Source organism: Bacidia gigantensis, assembly GCF_019456465.1.
Source record: "Bacidia gigantensis strain McMullin 20006 chromosome Unknown contig_245, whole genome shotgun sequence".
Taxonomy (NCBI): domain Eukaryota; kingdom Fungi; phylum Ascomycota; class Lecanoromycetes; order Lecanorales; family Ramalinaceae; genus Bacidia; species Bacidia gigantensis.
This window is the reverse complement of record NW_025408601.1, coordinates 302535-322665: the sequence shown is the minus strand read 5'-3', so window position 1 is coordinate 322665 and position 20131 is coordinate 302535. Positions and strand designations below refer to the sequence as shown.

The 20131-nt window shown below is 48.6% G+C and overlaps 7 protein-coding genes across 7 annotated transcripts; 5 read left to right on the top strand and 2 right to left on the bottom strand.

Annotated features, from left to right (window-relative positions):
* Nucleotides 1-35: 35 nt before the first annotated feature.
* Nucleotides 36-8379, bottom strand: KY384_005194 (uncharacterized protein; the record flags this gene model as incomplete). Its single annotated transcript, XM_044813695.1, has 3 exons — nucleotides 36-786; nucleotides 839-4145; nucleotides 4605-8379. 3 exons carry the CDS (start codon nucleotides 8377-8379, stop codon nucleotides 36-38), a joined length of 7833 nt encoding a protein of 2610 aa, XP_044668996.1.
* A 1009-nt stretch (nucleotides 8380-9388) lies between these two features.
* KY384_005193 (uncharacterized protein) lies at nucleotides 9389-10156 on the bottom strand (the record flags this gene model as incomplete). The annotated part of the gene is made up of 1 exon (XM_044813694.1): nucleotides 9389-10156. The coding sequence occupies one exon, from the start codon at nucleotides 10154-10156 to the stop codon at nucleotides 9389-9391; it is 768 nt and encodes a 255-aa protein (XP_044668995.1).
* Nucleotides 10157-10625: 469 nt separating this feature from the next.
* KY384_005192 (uncharacterized protein) lies at nucleotides 10626-11483 on the top strand (the record flags this gene model as incomplete). Its single annotated transcript, XM_044813693.1, has 1 exon — nucleotides 10626-11483. The coding sequence occupies one exon, from the start codon at nucleotides 10626-10628 to the stop codon at nucleotides 11481-11483; it is 858 nt and encodes a 285-aa protein (XP_044668994.1).
* A 795-nt stretch (nucleotides 11484-12278) lies between these two features.
* On the top strand, nucleotides 12279-12881 carry KY384_005191 (uncharacterized protein; the record flags this gene model as incomplete). The annotated part of the gene is made up of 1 exon (XM_044813692.1): nucleotides 12279-12881. The coding sequence occupies one exon, from the start codon at nucleotides 12279-12281 to the stop codon at nucleotides 12879-12881; it is 603 nt and encodes a 200-aa protein (XP_044668993.1).
* Nucleotides 12882-14370: 1489 nt separating this feature from the next.
* Nucleotides 14371-15109, top strand: KY384_005190 (uncharacterized protein; the record flags this gene model as incomplete). Its single annotated transcript, XM_044813691.1, has 2 exons — nucleotides 14371-14990; nucleotides 15052-15109. 2 exons carry the CDS (start codon nucleotides 14371-14373, stop codon nucleotides 15107-15109), a joined length of 678 nt encoding a protein of 225 aa, XP_044668992.1.
* A 1443-nt stretch (nucleotides 15110-16552) lies between these two features.
* On the top strand, nucleotides 16553-18569 carry KY384_005189 (uncharacterized protein; the record flags this gene model as incomplete). The annotated part of the gene is made up of 5 exons (XM_044813690.1): nucleotides 16553-16584; nucleotides 16714-16793; nucleotides 16849-17271; nucleotides 17323-17856; nucleotides 17917-18569. 5 exons carry the CDS (start codon nucleotides 16553-16555, stop codon nucleotides 18567-18569), a joined length of 1722 nt encoding a protein of 573 aa, XP_044668991.1.
* Nucleotides 18570-19193: 624 nt separating this feature from the next.
* On the top strand, nucleotides 19194-19853 carry KY384_005188 (uncharacterized protein; the record flags this gene model as incomplete). Its single annotated transcript, XM_044813689.1, has 3 exons — nucleotides 19194-19389; nucleotides 19523-19746; nucleotides 19833-19853. The coding sequence occupies 3 exons, from the start codon at nucleotides 19194-19196 to the stop codon at nucleotides 19851-19853; spliced, it is 441 nt and encodes a 146-aa protein (XP_044668990.1).
* Between the last annotated feature and the right edge of the window lie 278 nt (nucleotides 19854-20131).

Sequence of the window (20131 nt, the reverse complement as noted above, 5' to 3'; positions counted from 1 at the left end):
AGCCATCTCGTTGAACCTTCTCACCCTTTCTTATTTTAGGTAGAACCCTCGGCTACTTTCCCTCCATTTCCCTGATCCTGCTTCTTCTTCCGCATAGTATTCATAATAGCTTTCTTGAGCAGCATTCCCTCTTTCCGCGTCTCCTGCAGCTCCTTGTGCAACTCCTCATAGTTCATCTCCTCCAGATCGATCTTGACTTTCGTCGCGTCCGGCTTATTTTCTTTCCAATAAGGGACAGCAAAATTGTTCTTGAACTTCCTCTCCTCCATGCCCTCTTCTAGGAATGCTCCGGACCGTCTGTCCGCCATACTGTTTATGACTTTCGAATTGACATCTATCGCGACAGAGCAAGCATAGTCCAGAGCCTCTTGGGTCCTGGCAAAGAGAGGCCCACAATCTGGACGTAGGACATGATTCCAGGAAATGTCATTGACTTGCTGCAGACGCCAGCCCTTTCTTCTCGCTAGGTCGACTCTGGCTGCTAGGACCTTAGCGCATACCTCTTTTGAGACTGGCAAGGGGGGATACGCCTCGTTATCCTGTTCTCCTGCTTTAGGCACCTCTGTCACGGAACCATCGTCCGTACTAAGTGCAGGTAGCGTTGTATCTTCGTGAGGTCCCGTGGGGTTCAATAGACCGCCGTCTCCTCCAAATAAGGTACGTTGGGCTTCCAGAGATGACGACGAAAGCACCGGCTCAGATGCGCAAAATTTGAATGCAGGTCGAACGTGCTGGGTCACTTGAAGTATTCGAGCAATCATTGGATTCGGGTGGCTTGTGTATGACCTGTTTCTCAATATCAATCTAGGAGTTCTACGGACAGTCTCACCATACTTACTGATCTAGCCGAAGCTCAGGGATGAATGGCGCGGAGAGCTTGAAGAACCTCAGATCGGCCAACCTCTCACAGTACTGATCGAGATGCTCCTTGCTCGCTTTCTGTAACACAATATTTTCTCTCCAAAAGTTGGAGATTTCTTTTTCGGCCGTGTCCATCAGATTATCCAAGGCTTCTCCGTGGTACGTCTCGTCCGGAGTTTCTGTAGCGAGAGGATTATTCTCGGAGATGAAGGACTTCGCTGCCATTAAAGTTGCGGAAGCATCTGTCAATGTCGTCTTATGCTTGCCATCATACGCTGCTTTGCTTTCCAAATTGTCGAGATCTTGATCTAAACGTTCCAATTGCATCCTCTTCTCCTGCAGCTTGTCTTCGACTTTGAGTATAGCGTCCAGCCATGACATGCTGGGATTCTGCTTCCTCAGTTCATCAATTTGATACTTCAAAAGCTTTGTCTCCTCCTTTTTATAATCTAAAGATTGTATTAGCAGTTTTCCCTCCTCAAGCTTCTCCATTATTTTCGTTGCCGTTCCTGACGCTTCTATCTGCCCCGTATCCGAAGTTTGGGTTGGCTTCCCGAGTCTACTTTTGGGCACAAGCTTTGGTCTGAAAGGCATGCTACCTTCTTCCTCTTTCATCATGTTCCAGTCAAATTGATCGACCAAAGTCTTATGCCATTCCTCTCTTGAGGCTTTGTCCTGCTGAGGCTCTTCATCCAACTCATCCAACTCATCCACGCTATTCCTGACGATTGCCGCAAGCTCTGCCCTCAGACTTATATCCCTTTCTGCCTCTTTCTTAGTGCAGGGTCTCTTACCCTCACGCACTTCAAGAAAAGTTAGGCATTCAGCCACATTACTGCAGTCACCTCTTAATTCTTTGATCAAAGTTTGAGCTTTCGCAGTAAGACCTGCGTCTAGGGCTGTATCGAACAGAGTCATAGCCTCCTTACTTCCGGCTATCAATTCTCTGACACGCACCGCTTTGAAGCTCTGACCTAGGTTCCTTTTGAGTTTGTGTACAACTCTATCACTGACAGCAAGAAGTTCTTGGGACATGCAAAGGATCCGCAGCATTTCCCAATCACTGTAGTACGGCGGTGATAATGGATGGCGTCTCATAAAATCCCTCAGATCCTTCGCACTACGACAGGCGTGACCCATCTCAGCAGTCGACTTAGTGGTCTTTGTATGGACTTTGAGGTCGAGTAGAGCTTGATCGATTTCGGTCATGAGTCTCTGATCTGAGATTTGTTTACATGATAGAACGCCCTTCTCGTCCAGAATAACCATACTCCCATTGGAGAGCCGAGGATCTGAATTTGCAGCAACGGGTAAGTTCTTGAGTTGGTCTGGCGTCATCTTCGACACGGTTTGATAGATTTTTCGGCCTGCTTGGACTAGGAGTCTATTAGCCTCCTCAAACAGGAAAGCTTCGTCATTGCCCTCCTTGAATCCCCCAGCATTAATCCACGGCCTTGCGACATCATAAAGATCTTTCAGACTTTCACTAGACTTTCCATGTGTTGCCAGTATCTGCTGAGCATTCCGCGAAATCTTCATGGATTTCATGCATTTTACAATCATGGTGTTGAAAGCTGCTCCTCCGAGCTCTATGGACAATTTTGCCTTAGATGTCATATCCTGCCTCCTGCCCTGCTTTTCGTCGTGAATGGTCTCAGGCTCTACAGTGTAGCGTGTAGGATCGTCAATGAAGGTAGGTCGTGAAATAAAATTGCCCAAAACAAGAGGCTGCCCACTTTCGATGCAGTATTTGACCTCAATCCAGCTTATCTTTCCACCGAGTCCTTGAACATTCAGTATTTTCCGCTTCAACTGCTTCAGGACCATGATCTCCGCCATTGTCGCGTTGTAGCTACCTGGCTTTCTGCGAATGTTTTGTTTGAGCCATTTGAGTAGATCATCCACACTTGAAGATCCCAGGCCCATTCTACACAAGGCTTCAGACTCACGAGGGAGAATCTCATGTGGAGGTTCCTCAAAGAGTTGAGACTTAAGTTCTTCCACCTGGGCCATCGTGTATGATTCTGCAGCTTTCTGCAATACCCAAAAATGAGCATCGAATTCTATAGGATCTTCAAGATCCGGAACCTCGATGGGAAAAGCACTGGAAAGCTGAATGTCCTTGTTCGTGGACATACTATTGGCGACTTTATTTGCACCAGTCTGTTCCCTTCCCGTGTCCTTTTTAGCTCTCTGTTTTGCATGTTTTTCTCGACGCCGTATCGCCCTATTAGTCCTGGTGGGTGGTGCATTGGCATTCTGGGCCTCGGAGCTCTTGCTCGCAACCTCCGCGTGAGTCTCTGGCTGACAGGCCTCTTGAAGGTCTTTCGATACGTATGTCTTGTGCTTCGCGCCTTGTCTTTTCTTTGCGATCTTTGCAAGCTGCGGATGGAGCCATTCACTCAACGCTTTTTGAAACTTAGCTGGACTTCCAAGGTCTTGAGATACCCCCCGGCCAGTCGTAAATTCTACCATCAATTCACCAAATTGCGACTCGTTCAAGTAGACACCTTGAAATATTGTGGGCTTATCGCCTGCCCCTTTCAAGGTCGGGACATCAGGGGTATTGCAAGGAAAATATCTCAACTCGCCCCGAAGCGCTGCAGCGGCTGCTTCATCCTCAGAGGCACTTACCTTGCCATGTTCCATCATCCCTCGAATCAAGTTACACAAAGCAGGCGTACTAAGATCCGGCCCTTCCGATATGCTGATCTTAGGGTTGAAACCCATTTGTACGAAATGATTTCGAAGGCGGTCTCCGAATTCTTGTACGCGCTCGTCTGCAATCATGAAGTTGATTTCGAATTTCTTCCATGCTTTGTTCGCCTCAACTCTCGCCGGGAAGTCGTCCAGTGATTGTAGTACAGCCTCGATTGGTGGGCATTCACTATCTTCGGGAGCGCGGTGAATAACGAGATGAGGATATTGTTCAGGAGAAGGGGAAACTGAAGCGGCGTTTGCGCCTTGACGTGCAGCAGATCTGGGTCGTCGCTTCCTCCGCTTTTTGGTTTTGCCAATCTCACTTCCATTTTCCGAAGCCATGGAGATGCTGGATTTATCACTTGACTTCTGCACGCGCGGCTCCGGAGAGCTTGCTTCGACTGGCGGTTTGTCGCTATTGGAAGGTACCATTTTTGATGAGACCTCAGCTGCTGGGGTCGAGGGCGAGCACGGTTGCGTGGTCTGAGATGGTGCACCTGCCAGGCGCGAGAGTGATGACTTCACGAGGTTCAACATTGCTGTCGCATACTGCGTGCAAGGTGTAGAAAGGTAGACGAAGCGTTCTCGAAGATGAAATGGAAATAACACGTAAGCTGTCACGCGCCATCATCCAGTGTTGATGACACTTGACCGAGTGTGTTACTTTTTCTGGCGCGGGAGTGAGTGGCTCAAAATCAACGGCGAAGTAAATGCTGAGAACGGACGTGATAATACTGAAGGTTTATCAGACTGACTGCATAGACGGCTTGGACGTGGGCATCACATCTGGCGAGTCCGTTCAAACGAAATTAGAATTTAATTATTCAAATAGGGTATCTTCGCCACAACAAGCACTCGACTTCAAGAAGCATTCACCTATCCATCACTTCTGCTCAAGAAGTGTCGCCCAAGGCAAGACTTACTGCTGCTGGAACTTACTTTCGTCACTCCGTCATCATTTGATTAGAAAGGCAACTTCAATCTTGGCCCTCCAAGCCTGCTAGCTCTACGCAACTTTCCAGGCTGTCTCGCCCCTGCCTCACTTAAAGGGCTCGATGGAGACTTGACCGGAGACTCAGCTGGAGGTGCCTTTATCCAACCCTTGCTCTCCCCATGTATATCCTCCCCTTCAACAGGAGAAGTGATTTCCGGCTCAGAAGGACTGCGTCCATTCCTCAAAGCAGGATGCATGTCTACAGGCGCGGCTTTTGCAGCTTCTGCCATGGCTTTGTTCTGCAGAGAATTCGCTCTTTGGCGTGCTTCTTCTACCCCTTCCCGCTGTTTCACCTTTCGCAGTTGTTCAAGTCGTTGAGCTGCTTCTTTGCTGATCGACTTTCGAGTCTCCCTACGAGCCTTTGCTAATTTGATGGCTTCCTCGTCCAATTTGACAGTAGGACGGCGAGTGGTATTGTCGCGTGCAGGAGTTTGGCCTCGAGTCGGTAGACAATATATGCTCTCGCTGCCTGCTTGAATTAGCCCCCCATCCGGAAGAGCGTGATTCAGCATAGGATTAATTGTCGGCTTTGGGACTGTGTTTCGGTTCTTCAGCTTTGGCAAAGTCTCTGCATTAGTTGCTGATTCCCCCATCTTAGACATTATGCGCTCTATGCGGGACATCTCAATCGAAGATTGAGACGGGCGACGCACTCTTGAGTGAGCCACTGGCTTATTAAAATTGAACTCTTGATGCAATGGACTGATTTTTTTGACACTGATGTTTTCATGGCTTGACTTTCGACTGCACGATTCCCAAAGCCCGGGTTCATAGGACGACGATGCCCTTTTCGGATGGAGTGGTTCGACAGCCATAGCTGCTCTTGCCCGTGAGACTGAGCCTTGGCTTCCTGCATTCTGTGGTGTCGAGGGTTTAGAAGATTCGAGACAAGCTTGCGTGATAACCTCTTCGGCTGTCGTGGACTTGTAAGAGGCTCCAACATTCGGATCCTTGAAGATGATTTCCGATAGTTCATTGACATCAACGAAGAGCCCCAATAGGTTTGCAGTGCGTTGATCAATTTCCGTAGCATCAAGGCTTTGTAAGCAGATGTTGAGACATCTCCGTTCGTGACTTAGCAATCGAGTCAGTTGTAATGATTGTTTTGTCAAAGGTGTATTCAAAGCAGTTGTAGGGCTTTTGAGATTTCCAGTCGACGCGAGACTGCTTGGTGCGGAAGAATGACTAGAGATGGCGGAAACGGGGGAGAAATCTCCCTCACTATCCCACGAGGCCGAAGACGAGGCCGAGGATACTGAAGGGCTCTGTCTTTCATCTATGCTAGAGGCCGAGAATCCTGACTTTATTGGGGTGGTGCTTTGTTGGATGTCATTGAGAGATTGGTCTGTAGCACTGTTCGACATGAAGCTGATTGTAGAAAGATGGCGACACATTGCTGTTGTCAGATACTGTTGTTCGGCAGTGGGCAAAAAGTATGACCCCTGCGGGCTATTTTGGTCCTTGCGAGATGGGCCAGTAAGACAGGAGAGATAGGCAAAAGCGTAAGTATGAGGGGTACGATCGGTCTGCGTTTCAAGCTCCGAGGAGTCCACCATTGTTGGCTGTCCAGGATTGTTCGAAAGTAAATTGATACGAGCATGCATGAAAGCAAGAAGCTTTGATCGAAGTTGATCCTGGTCTAGGTAATCAGCCATGAGAACTCGGGGGTGACCAATGAAGTTGGAAACGAAGCGGCGAAAGACCGACTTGACACCATCTAATGTAGTCGTTGCGGATGTAGACATCGATGCTCTCTGGGTATGATAGCTCCGGACACTCGTCTCATAATCATCGAGGAGTGATGCGCAGTCACCTTCATCGAATAGAGTCTCCAAGACATCTTCAACCTCGAAAATGCAGCCCGCAAAGGCCTCAGCAATGTAGTCTTCGATATAATCATCTAATTGCCGATTCAAGAGCCAGGCGATCATCATTTCGGACAAAAGCTCAGCGCCTACATATCGTCGATCAAGAATGCTGGGAGCTAGCCAGATGAATGGGATCGTCTCGAAATACCGATCATCTTGCAAGTGACTCTGTGGGAAGATTCGAAATTGCATGTCTCTTAAGCGAGGAAGAAATAGCCGGCTCTCGACGAGACATGCCTGAATTTCCCATTCCGGAACGTTTGCAAACCAGGACTTGCGAGCATAGTACTTAGTTTGAATGGCGATTTTCGCCAAAGACGTCTGGTAGCGGCTTTCCACAGAAGCTGTGTGCTTGACAAGCGGGGCTTGGAGTGCTGCCAAAACATAAGCCTGAAACAGAACACTAGACCCAAAGGCTGTCTTTCCGATCCAAATATGGTCAGGCTCCGCAAGAGGCTTAAAATTATCGATCAGATATCTTCGAGCTTTCTCAATGGCTTGAATGGCTTGAGCTTTGACTCGAGGAGCAGATGAGAAGGTGGCAAGCTTCGTCAGAATGAGGACCCCGTACGCTGTTGATTCACATCTTTCATGACGGCCCCAAGATCCATCAGAATTTTGGTCTTGCATTGTCCTCGTTAGGGCCTGATAAAGACAGATGAAGACTTTGTCTCTCCACTGAAAGTCGTCAAAAATTGGTGCAAAGCCTTTTGCCCAGAGCTCTATCAAACGGGCGAGAGCATCAACCATCAACATTGTCGGATAATTCGATGAGAGGTTAGAGTTGTCATGAAGTCTTCCGTTGCTTGACCACCAGAAATCCGTAATCCATCTAACAGTCTTCTCAATCTGAGCACCTTGCTCAGAGTTACTCGGAATCAGATCTAGGAGTGCCTTGAGAGTGAGGCAATTGGTACGGAAATTTGTAGCTCGATCTCCAGTGTATGTCTTGAAGTAGTCGCGCGTCTCGAACCTCACAATAAGGCTTTGTGGGCTTGGCAATCGGCCTAATTGACAAAGTGCTGAGATCGTTTTTGCGGTACTGTCTGCCTCAGATTCCATGTATGGGGCAGTGCCTATTACACCAGAGTCAATTGCCAAGCATGACTCCAGGAAATCTGCAGCGCTTTCCAATTGTGACAAGCCCAATTCTTCTGCTTTGAAACCATTTGCGAGTAGTATCGTTAATGGTTGAGTGATCTCCGAGATGGTAGTGGGATACTGAGATGGGACGGCGCCTGTTGGACGTTCGCTTCCCATATTCAGAATATGAGCGAGGTACTGCTCAGCCTCTTGATCCCAAGTCGAGCTATTCATGAGATAGGCAGCAGTCGCAGCGGGTGATGCCATTATTGACCCTGATATCCTATGTTGGCTCACCCTGTCGAAATCAACGTCTCCCACAAATCCCTCGAGGAATTGCGCTGCCGCAGACCTGACGGTGCTATGAAACAAGGACGAGTCGAATTTGGCCCGTGAAATTCTGTCGAGCTCGTACAATGTTTCTTGCTCCGAGAAACGAAATTCAATGCCTTCTGCGGCTAAAAGCTGGAGTAGCTTCACTACTATTATCTCACTTCTATTAGACGAAGCTGATGGAGCCTCCCACTGTGATAGTCTCGTTTCCAAGTAGTAGATCGCTCGAATCTGGCGGTGCTTAAGGTCGTCGATGGCGGGCTGTCGCAATTGGAATGGTGCCGCAATATGTTTGGCAAGGGCCAAGGTAGCCGCTAGGGTGTTGAAAATGCTATCAGTGTCATATGACGACGTGTGCCATCCTCCATCGTTATGCTGGTTCTGCAACAGATGCTCGAAAGCGGATGGGAATAGCCACTGAGTTTTGCCGTCTACCGACTTTGCAACCATTGAGACCCACGCTGTATCATAAGGGGACCAAGTCATTGAGCCCACACCGTACTTCGGATCATGTTCATCCACCAGTTGGCGTACGAGCATTTGCGCTCGAGTACAATGGTCTACACCACCGTGGATATACATACTGCCGGCGATGGTCTTCAACGCGGAAAGCGCAAGGACTTATTTGACGTGTCTACATGTAGAGAAGGGCGTGCGAAGCGCTGCAAAGGCAGCCATGGCAGTCTTATGAAAGAGCAAGGGACATACCCTCGGCTCCAGAGAGACAAGCAGCTGGTCATCATTGCAGAAAATGTTTCGCCGTGCGTGAAAAAATAGGCTACGGATAGGCTGATAGGGCAAAAAGGTCTCGGAAAGGTTGGACCAGTCGCGATCGAGTTTGCGCATCGGCGCAATGCATGTCAAAAGGGTAGGCGACAGCATCGCTTCCTGCTGAATAAGGCCAAGGCGCACCCGACTCCAAGGGTCCTAAGTGGAACAACATTTGGGGAGGCGAGGGACAATGTTGGTTGGTGAGGATAGTGTGTAAGCGATCGCCAAGGAGCTGCCGTATGAGGATCATTGCCGATGAGAAAATGGTCCGTCTAACATCTGATTAGCCACACGCCCACTCCCACCCCCGAGCGCAGCACTAGGCTTGCACCGAGGCACAACTGGCAGATGAAAATGAATGCTGCAGTTACTGCTCCGAAAGCTCTTAAGAAGCCAAGGCCTCTCTCCAACTTCCAAGGCCGGGTCAGGGCGTGGGGAAGCGGCGATAAGACTGAGACAAACATATTTTATATCATTAAATTATTGTGCAAGGGAACCAAGATTGTGTGACCAAAATTGACCGTTCTCGCTCAAGACACAATTCCGCTCCTCCTTGCATATTCAAAATTGCTGGCACGGGTTTTCGTAGCTCTGAGTCGCAGCAGAGTGATTGGGCTTTCACAGCGCCTCTTCGATTGAAGCTTAATGGTAAGAGTTCAAAAGAATCGTCGTGGACTGTCGGGTTGGAGGACTTTTGTCTGAGCCGGTCTCTGGGAAGTCGCTGATATGCTGCAGCTCACCTTTCGTTTATTATCATACTCGAGCAAGGTCCTCTCTTTCATCCATCTGCACAACTTCCTTGTTCCACACGTAAAATACTTCTCAAATCATTCTCTACGCCGGTTGGCTCTGTTGAGGCCTTCGAGCCCCGTAGCCATCCCAGGACTTGAGCTATCAGACCCTTGTTTGTCTCGTCATTGATATCATGCTTCTGCTCTTTTCTTTGCGCAACGTTAATTCGCTCCTCTAAGACCGTACTTTCCGCTCTTTCTCGTTCGAGCCGTCTGGCTACAGATCGAGTCTGCACTCCACTGTCCCCAATCTCTTCAGGTTCATGGTGTACATGATGCAGGATAGTGTCGCCTCCGAGAGGAGGCAAGTGAGCGTCATGTGAGTTGGCCAAGCTCATCTTGCTGTTCCCACAAATCTCTGCCATCTTATCGAGGGCTTCGTCGGCTTCGGGGCCAAGAGAGGAAAGGAGAGCATGGAAGGCAAATTCGTTCGGGTCTGGTGGAGCAGTCGTGGCTGCGGACTTGGTGGCGATGCCACCTTTCCCTCGCATCGTATCTAGAGTGTCTCGGGGCTTTGGAGCAGGATTGACGGTCACAAGTCCTGTCGGATGAGGTTTTGCATTGGCACGGCGAAGGGATGATTGAGGTAGTAAACCGTCGGGTAGGCTACTGTGTAGACTACTTTTTTCCGGGCCTCTATTAACTTTTGAAGTTCGCTGTGAAATTGTCCGAGCCACTTCGTCAACGTGGACGTCCTCCTTTGGTCTGTGCTTAGCAGGAGTTGCAGCGGAACGCAGTGGCATGGGCGACGCCATTGGAAAGATCAGACTATCAATTGGCCAATAGGAAATTTTTCGAGCCAGTAGCGTGCAGATACTGAGCTGTGGAGCCAGTGTAGAATGTGTTCGGGTCACTCAAGCGCAAGGTGGTTCAAGCATGCTAAACGAGCGGGTATGCGTTGGCAGGAGGGGCCTGCATAAAGGACTTTGTCCGGATCTTCATAGATCAAAAATTACATAAGCGCTGTGACGTGTGCAGAATCACGACTAGGAAGACCACACTGGTGGGCTCACACGGTGGTTGATGGTAAATGGGACAAAGCAAAGCTCTGTAGCAGGATATAGTTCTAGAGCTGGGAAGTTTCAATACAGTCTAGCGTCTTGTTACCAAACCATCAGCACGGCCAAGGCAGCCTGCCAAGACTTAATCTTACGCGTAATAAAACGGTACCCTCACTTTTCTTCCAATGCGATTGGACTTGCAATAACGATGAAGTCTTCCATTATGGCTCCCCCCAGGTTACTTCACCTCGAGCGCACCGCCTACAGGGCTTCTTGCACGCTCAACGCTACCCTCCCATCAAGACGGCCACAACTCCCCTTTCTCTACCCATACCTAAAAGAACAGACCCGGCAAGCCTCCCATGCATCTCAAGGTCAAGCCAACAGATCATCCCGAAGTGCTGGGAAAAGACTCGGACTCAAGCGCGCTGCAACAGAACTCGTTGTACCTGGCAACATCATATTCAGACAACGTGGCACTCATTGGTTTCCTGGCGAAAATTGTGGTATGGGACGTGATCATTCGATATTTGCCAAGGAAAAGGGATACGTAGTTTTTTACAAGGCTCCATGGAATGGTGTTGGCTATGGAGGGAGTGGAAGGGTCAAGGGAGAGGTTCCAGGGAAGGACTATAAGAAATACATTGGGGTGGTGTTCAAGCGAGGAGACACATTGCCCCGGCCACCTGGCGCGCAGAGGCAGAGGAGACTTGGCTTTCAGACACGAACGAGGCGGGACTTCACGACTGGAACTGCTGACCCTTCTGCTCCTCTTTCGCAACGACCGACCGTCCCTGGGGTTTCCCAAGTTCAGGGAACTGTGAGACAGCAGGACAAGGAAACTATAGCAGAGGCCTCGCAATTGCGAATGACCGAAGGTTATCAGTTCAGGGAGAGCAATCGAAGCATCGGTCGCACAGTGGACAGGATGGCCGTTCCGGAAAAAGCTGTGCGAGTGAAGGCACTAGCGAAAAAGAGCAGAATGATGTGGCTGGTTTCGAACAGAAGTAGTCCCAGATCTAGGAGGGCGATGAAGAAAAGAAAGGAGGCTGCTAAACTCAAGAAGAAAACCAATCAGTGAATACCTTTGGAACGAGATAAAGCTGAGAGTCGCACTGGGGAAATGATGTGATCATTATCAGGTATTAATAGGGTTCAGGTCGTGTCCCACAGAAATATCCTATTGCAGAGTTAATCGAGAAGGGAAGCTTTAACATGATGCGGTCATTTGATACATCTCTACGGTGTAAACGGGAAATGAGCATATTCAATATCGCAGGTGAAAGACCAAGACGACCTTCACCATCAATCACTGTACAGTAAGGACAGCTCGCGTATGAAACGTCCAAGAGCGTTTCTCATCCTATCAATCATGACGCTTGACGACATCGCGAGCCCTCCTCGCTAGGGCGGTGACAATCCTGACAGCTAACATAATTAGCTTTGTCCTTCAGCTTTTATCCTCAAAAACCACTCTCGTCTTCCTTTGTCTTCGACAAGAATAGCGCGCTCGCTTTGTGCTACTTCTTGTTCGGTTCATGCATGCTCCTTGTTGTTGAAGCTTCCAAGCACCGTTGGAGAAGAGATTACTTGTGTGACATGGAGGCTTAAGCCCCAATACCTTCCTTGAACATTAACATTTTGAGTTCAAAAGTCTCCTGCCTCTGTTTCATCGAATTTGACTGTTGTCAGTATGGCACTACCTCTATTCATGTCAATTGAACGCCTCCCAAAGGCTGTTTTCCCTTATAAGAAGACGAATCTTTTTTGCAGTGTCTGAAACCATTCCATGCTTAGACACTTACCCGATTCATTCAAGTCCACATCCAATTCATTCGCATCGTCGTCCAAACCAATTACATTCGTTCTTCCAGACATGGCCTCCTTGATAAGCATTCAGTCACTCCTCAACGGATCCATCAATGATACAAATTCGGACTACGCTGTTCCAATCGGCTTTGAGACGCAGCAAAAGCGTTCGAGAGACGGTGTGATGCAACGAGCAAATGCCGCTGCTACTAAAGCAAACCAAACGGAAGATTTGTCCACACTCAGGCAAGCTCTTGAAGCTGCTTTAATATCGTTGCACGCGGGGAACAACCCCGCGTGGCTCGACCAATCTTGCTGCAATTACCACGCCATCTTCACGCCAGCCAGACTCGAAAGAAATAGACTTCATCTGTCGATGGCAAAGGCGCTCAACACTCTCATCAACGACCTTGAAGACTTCGAAATTCCCAATCTTCAAGTCCTTCAAAAAGCGCGACAAAACTTCCTCCGGCAGCATTTCGAAGAGCTTGTGGAGGAGCAACGAGTCGCGAATGAGAACACCTGGAGAGTGGCCGGCAAATACGGCCTCGAAGTTGCAGAACAGCAGAATCAATGCTGTGAGGTCGTCAGAGACCGCGAAGTGCAGATCGAGCTGGAGATCCACGGGGTCTTGGATGAGTTTTGGGAGATCATGGAGGATCTTTATTAGGAGCTTGTCCACAGTGCGGGAGGGAGATCGGTGACTGTTCTGTCAGCTATTGATGACGTTAAAGGAATTCCTTTATCCTCACGATCAAGGACGGTTCTGGATATGGGGCATCGTAAGCCCATCAACGCAACAAAGCTTGATCAATTTGCGACGTTTTCGCTGTTGGATCAGTCACTTACGGTGATTTGAAGAAATGCTGTGCGAGAAACGTGGAAGACGTGGGATATTTGAAGTAGAATCAATGGGATAAGCGGGAGTTTGATGAAGGTACGATTGGACATGCCGGTTCGTGACAGATGTGAATTTCTGGTCAGCATGGAGGCTGGGATTTCGTTTTGAAGCAAAGCGAGCATTAAGGGGCCATAAGCTGGCCACATTGTGAATGATTGAATGATGAAAGTTGAGAGGTCACACGATCTAGTCAAGTAATTGAGTCGTCCTTACAGCGTCAATGACGCCGGTTCAATGCAACATTTGATTCTGAAATTCATATATGTCAATGTCATGGCGAGTGCTATTAGGGCTGGAAAAGGGCTGGCGTATTCGATGCCAGAACCCTCGAATTTCTCAAAGAAGCTAGAGGTTCTGGTTGTGACCCGCTCGACTCCACCAGCCGCATCCCCTTGGTTTTGTTTTGCGGCTGTCAACTGCAACTTGTCGACTCCAGACTCCAGATAATCCTGAGAATGGCTTAGTCCGGATGCAAAAGGATCCTTCTTAATCTCAGACATTGCAAAAGGATGTCAGACCACTTTGAATACAGATCCTGGGCTATCATAGGAACACGTTATGTATAATTTCCTGCTCAACTCCAAAGATATCCAGTATTTCTGAGATCAAAATCCCTTCAAGCCATTCTGTGTGGCATCTTATCAGTCAACCCGAATTTTCTTGAGTAGCATCACTGTAATCCAAGAACTTTTTGATTGCAAAGCCATTGGATTGGTCGCTTATAGCACCACCATCCTCTGGATACACTGAAACCCCCAAACTAAGCGCACCCACGCGATCCTTCCGGTAAGATCAAGCGCCTGCAAAACACCTTCAAAATAGCGACCACTCACACGAGACTTTCGTTCCGATTTTCGTCATTTCTGCCTTACGATCATCTCCTGTGTCTCTGCTTCTAACGTGATCATGATTTTGGGCGATTTTTGCTGCAGTCAACATGGACTTGGCTCTCTTTGACGAGCTTGTTGCAAACTCATTGTAAAGCAGAGAGCGACGATTGCACATTCCGAATAGCGACCCGCCTTGTGCCCTTTTCTTTTTATCTTCTCCGTACAAGCTGGTAAGCGGAAGCTATTAGGCCTTCAAAGGATTAACGGGCTGTACTGGCGCATCAACGAACACCAAAGAGGAACAGAACGCATGTGACTTACGAATCTGTCTCATCCCCAGATCGAAACCCAGAGTTCCCTTTTCTTCTCATTCTTTCTCTTCTTCACAAGCACACTCTACGCTGCATTTCGACTCCATCTCGCCAAAAATGTTATCCTTGCTAGCAGCCTCGCTCCTCCCCCTTCTCCGCGCCCCTCTCTCCCTCGCACAAACCGAACAACAACCCATAGCCCAGACTTACCAATGCAACAATGGCGGCATGCCGACCAACGACTGCTACCTCCGCATAAATCGGGACAACCCCAACGTCGCCTCCGCATGGGGCGCCAAACTAGACGTGAACGCCGACCCCTCCGCCGTTCTGGATCCCTCTGTCCTTCCCAACCTCCCCGACACATGCACCTTCCCCATGAATCAGCTCTGCGCCTTCATATCTAAACTACCTGAGAGTTCGTACAACCATTGGATATGGGCCCTCAGCCCGGGCCCAGGCTGTTTAGCCGCGATGTTCGTGCCAAGTTTGAATGGGATTAGGGTGCCTACCTATGCAGAGTGTCACGCGTACATTGACATTCCATTGCGGGAGGCGCTGATTATCGGGACGGGGAACGGGCAGAATAGGGTTAGTGTGAATGTGGGAGGGTATCCGGATTTGCCGACGCTGGAGCAGTTGATGCCAACGGTGTATGGGGGTGCACCACTGCAGATTGATGTGCCGAATCAGGGGATTGGGGTTAATGGGAGCTTGAGTTCTTGGTTTATGACTTCGTGAGTTGACCTGATGTCTCTATTTGTGTTTAAAGATGGGTACTGATGGATATGGGAATAGGTATACTTATATCCCTATTGGTACATTACCGCAACAGCCTGCCAACTCCGGCGGCTAGGGAGACAAATCAAAGGCCAAGACATGGGCACGAATAGATTTCTCGAGGGCATAGCATGCGGCTTGGGTATTGATTTACTAGGTTTCATGTAAATACTCAACAGTTTGTTTTGAGATCGACAGATAACATCTGAAGCTGCCAACTAAATGCACTGGACAAAATCCCACAGCTATATGGTTATCACGAGCAGTGAGTTTAGTCGAGGCACGCCCAAATTTGTCAATCGTTCGACAAGCTCTGTGAAGCACACGTGCCCAATTGAGATTAAGAATCGTCGTACTGTGTGGGTTTTTTGCGTCTGCCGTTAGGCATAAGGAGAATAGCCTGCTTAGATAATGCAGCTGGCTAGCCAAGCCGCCTGATGCCTCGTCAAGGGTGATTTGCAAGAGGAATCAGCACACTTAGACAAGATCTATCTTGCCTCTTTGGAAGGAACACCAATGGACAGATGATTGATAGACCAATAGCAATGCCTGCTTGGTAAGCGAGTTTTCATTGGCTGAATCTATGACGCTAAGATGGGGAGGGACATTTAGGGTATAGCGCCTGACCTCAGTAAAGCTAAGCAGGTCATGAAATAATCGAATATTTTGATAGCTAGTCAGTCGCTACTTGACTGATTGATATGTTGACTAGTAAAGCTTGACATTCTACGTGACCTGACAATATCTGACAGTCTGGACTGTTGCTATTGCCGGGCGTCTCCCATCTCCATCTCAGCCGAAAATGTAGGTCGGGAAGTAATGCCCTACGAGATTCTCGTACAACAGGTCTCCGATCCTCGAGATCTACCCGTTCATCGGATCATCTAGATATCGTTCCCGACGATACACGGACGCCTTTGACGAATCACAGCTCTCGAAAACTCACTTCACATACTGATGACTGGACTTGACGGCCCATTGTCATACATCGACCCGAAATCATGCACCTGATCGAGCCACTCGGCGTCTAGACCATCTCACTACGAAAACGTTCATCGGACCAGAACCGAGCAAATCCGTATAGCATGCTGTTTGAACCTTCGCTGGTTAAAAGGATCATTCATCGCTAGCTGCCGCAGATGATTTGACATTTGGCTTTGTCTTGAGTTGGTGACACTCACCTGAGATGACGCACATTCCTGAGCAATGTACGGTGTTGGTTGTGGGTGGTGGGCCCGGCGGGAGTTACACCGCAAGTGCTCTTGCTCGGGAGGGAATTGATGTTGTTCTCATTGAAGCAGACAGCTTTCCCCGGTGAGCGAATGTTTCTCGAATCGGTTCTTTCTTTTGAGCAACCTGTGTTAGGAGGGAAAATTTTCGATCTACTAAGGCGCTTGTCAAGATTCTGCATTCTTCAGCCTTTCTTTGTCTACGTTTAAGTGTTTTTTTTGCGTGTTATCTCCAGCTTCGGTGGGATTCTGCCGTACATCATTTGTTCAAGAGGCCACAATGTCAAACCATGCATGCACCGTCCAACTACGGACTGACCATGTGCGTTCTCAAGATACCATGTCGGCGAGTCGATGTTGCCCAGCATTCGCCACTATCTCAGATTCATCGATCTGGACTCTGCCTTTGATAAGCATGGCTTCAATAGAAAGGTTGGCTAGACAGCGAAAGTATCACGAAGATATGCTTATACCTCTTCCACGTCAAGAATGGTGGTGCTCTGAAACTAAGCGTCAACCACCAAGAAGGGTGTAAGTCTACGATTAGTCAAGGAGCTGAACACACTCGCTAAGGCTGCTAAATCAGACGCCGACTTCATAGGAACAGGCGGTTCTCAAAATTACTCCTGGAATGTTATACGATCAGAAGCCGACGAAATCATGTACAAGCATGCCGGGGAAAGTGGCGCGAAGACTTTCGATGGCATTAAAGTAAACACAATCAGTTTTCAGATGGCAGACTCGAGTGCAGAGCACACTGTGGCTGAACTTGGACGCCCAGTATCCGCTTCGTGGACTAGGAAGAACGACAAGGCCACTGGCATCATCAAATTTGATTATATCGTTGACGCCAGTGGGCGCGCTGGTCTACTAAGCACAAGATACTTAAAAGCCCGCAAGTACAATCAGTCCCTTAAGAACGTCGCAATGTTGGCATATTTCAAGGACGCTGCGACATATGGGAAAGGAACCGTACGAGAGGGTGCGCCCTTCTTCGAAGCTTTGCATGGTATATTCATAATTCTCGATGAACAGTGTAATTGAAATGACTTCAAGCTAGATGAATCGGGATGGGCTTGGACGATTCCCCTTCATGATGGCACCATGTCTGTCGGCGTGGTAATGTCACAAGAAATTGCAGCCAAAGCAAAAGCGATAGCGGCCGACAATCAAGAGTATTATAACAATGCTCTCAAGCAGACACCCAAGGTCCTTGAACTACTCTCTAGAGCCAAACAGGTCTCGGAGTTGAAGTCTGCATCAGATTACTCCTATCATTCTCACATCTATGCTGTTCCTTTCGCTAGGATCGTAGGTGACGCCGGCTGCTTCATCGACCCGTTCTTCGCTTCCGGTGTTCACCTCGCCATTACGGCTGGCTTGTCCGCTGCGACAACAATTGCGTCTAGCATCAGAGGGGACTGCGATGAGGCCATTGCGGCTGATTGGCATTCTGTTAAAGTTCGTCAAAGCTACAAGAGGTTCTTGCTTATCGTTTTATGCGCCTACAAACAAATGAGGAACCAGAGCCAGGCTGTATTGAGCGACTTCGGAGAAGACAATATAGATAAAGCTCTCAACTTTTTCAAGCCGGGTATGTTAGGTGTCTGATACCCCAACGAGCGTGTATAATGACTCACATCCTTTCTTTCAGTGATTCAAGGCGCAGCTGACGCAACAAACGAGTTCAAATCAAACGATCTTGAAAAATCAATGGATTTTGTTTACCAGTCTCTGCTCCAGAACCCAGGTAAAGGAACACATGACCTCTCCACCGAAGAAGAAGCATTGGGAGATCCCTACTCATTTGCAAGTGGCTACTTACCCTATGATGCCGCTATCCATTCGCCAAAATCACAACACTTCAACGAAAAGTCAGGGGACTCTGAGACTATCTATGACCTGGCCTCAAAATCAACGCCATACGCAGCCGTTACGTCTCCCCAGGCTTCAGCACGTCAGCCGGAAAAGAAAAATGAATCATCGCCCTGTGCATCCTCCGCACCGTACGATGTGATTGTAGGAGCCCCAACTAATGGCTCAACGCCAAACGTAGCCGTCATGCCCTACAAAGCTGTATTGAGCAAGCCAGCTAAAGCATCAAATCCATATGCTGCTAGCACGCCCTACGAACTTCTCGAGGGCAAGTCGTATCAGAATGAAAACGCAAACGCAAACGCAGCTGGCAATAAAGCCTCGTACTATCAAGATGCGCCAGATTTCGACGGTTTCACCACCAATGTCGTTGATGGACGAGTCCCAAGAGTTGAAAAGGGAAATTTGGGATTAGTCGCGGTGAAGGTCTGAAATTGTGCTTTCATTCGTTCTCTTATGATTTCTGGCTTGTTTATCTCAGAATACCAGACTGTTGATCCGAGGACTAATCATTCACATTCGGATGTGCACGCTTCAATATAATAAATCCTGCTGATATGCTGATAATGTTTCCGATAGACTGCAATCTGAAAGGCCACATGCTCCATCCCCACCTTCGAGGACCGCCTTTTCCCATCTCTTTCCTGAGCTAGCCCACTGCAGCATCACCCAACCCTGTGGCTTGCCCTATAATAAACTAACCATAGCTCCTATGCACAACTCAAAGCTTAACTGTATTTCTCCCACCCACCTCGCCCTAAGCACTTCAAATCCATTTGGAGCGAGCATCTCCGCCAACTCAGTTTCTGCTAGGTAGGAGATACACTTCAGCCCCTTCGGTAAAGAGCTAACTAAGTGTCACAAACTGTTTATGTGCGACGATTAGTTTGCATGGAGTGGTGGGCGAGAGGGCCACGTACCAGGGTACCAACAAGCTAGCTAAACCTACGCGAGAACGTCGCCTGACGTACAAACCAATAAAGCATAAACATAGTCCTTGATACAAAAACGTCCGCTTCCTCACAAGCATCTTCACACTGTACATCCCCATCAACCATGGCCCGCAAATTCGACCGCATGCCCGACCTCCCCCAAACCGTCGACGATCCTAAAGTCGAGGGGCTGATGGAACATTACTACTCCCTGTCCAACGCGCCCAACGACGAGGAAGACGGGCACGACAGCTTTACGGACATGTTCACCGAAGACGCTGAGTACTCTTTTAATGATAAGGTTTCTAAAGGTCATGCTGGTCAGTATACCTCCCTTCCCTCATCCCTTCCCTTTGCCTTTCCCCCTTTCTCCCCACACCGATCTCTTCCTCCACAGCAATGAAGCGTAAGTTGAAAATTCCGTTGGGGTCCTGACGTTGGTGGTGAGCGCAGAAATCTCAGCAATGCGCAAAGCCATGTTCGCCCACGTCCCCCAACGGGACCATTACCCTACCCAGATCTTCACGCACGGCCATGATCAGATGCAGTTGATGGCTAGGGGCAAGGCTAAGCATGAGCACCATTCTGGCAATGAGAAGGACGTTGAGTTCGCTGCGTACTATCAACTCGTTGATGTGGAGGGCCAGCTTAAGTTTAAGACGATTCATATTATTGCTGTAAGTTTTCTTTTGCTGATTGCTTATGTGGACTTGTTGGAGACACGGGGGAGGTCGCTTTGCTGACTGCTTGTGTGTGTGTACAGAACGGGCCCGCTCATGAGTAAGCTGGAAAAGGTTGAGGAAAGCTCAGAATGGTATTTCATTTTTTGGAGGGGTTTCTGAAGGGTTTCGACCTTGTGAAGAGGATAATGCGCGTTAAGCTCGTTTGGAGAAGTCAAACCTATTCGATCCAATTGTGCCTTCGCTTCTTGACAAGGGTGTCCTGTGCATGGAACGTTGCTTGTACCAGCTGCCTCAACTCTCTCCTTTTGCAAGAGTAGTTCGTAATCACTCATTCTCACCAGTCATGGTCGGGCATAAACGTCAACGAATTCTAATTCTT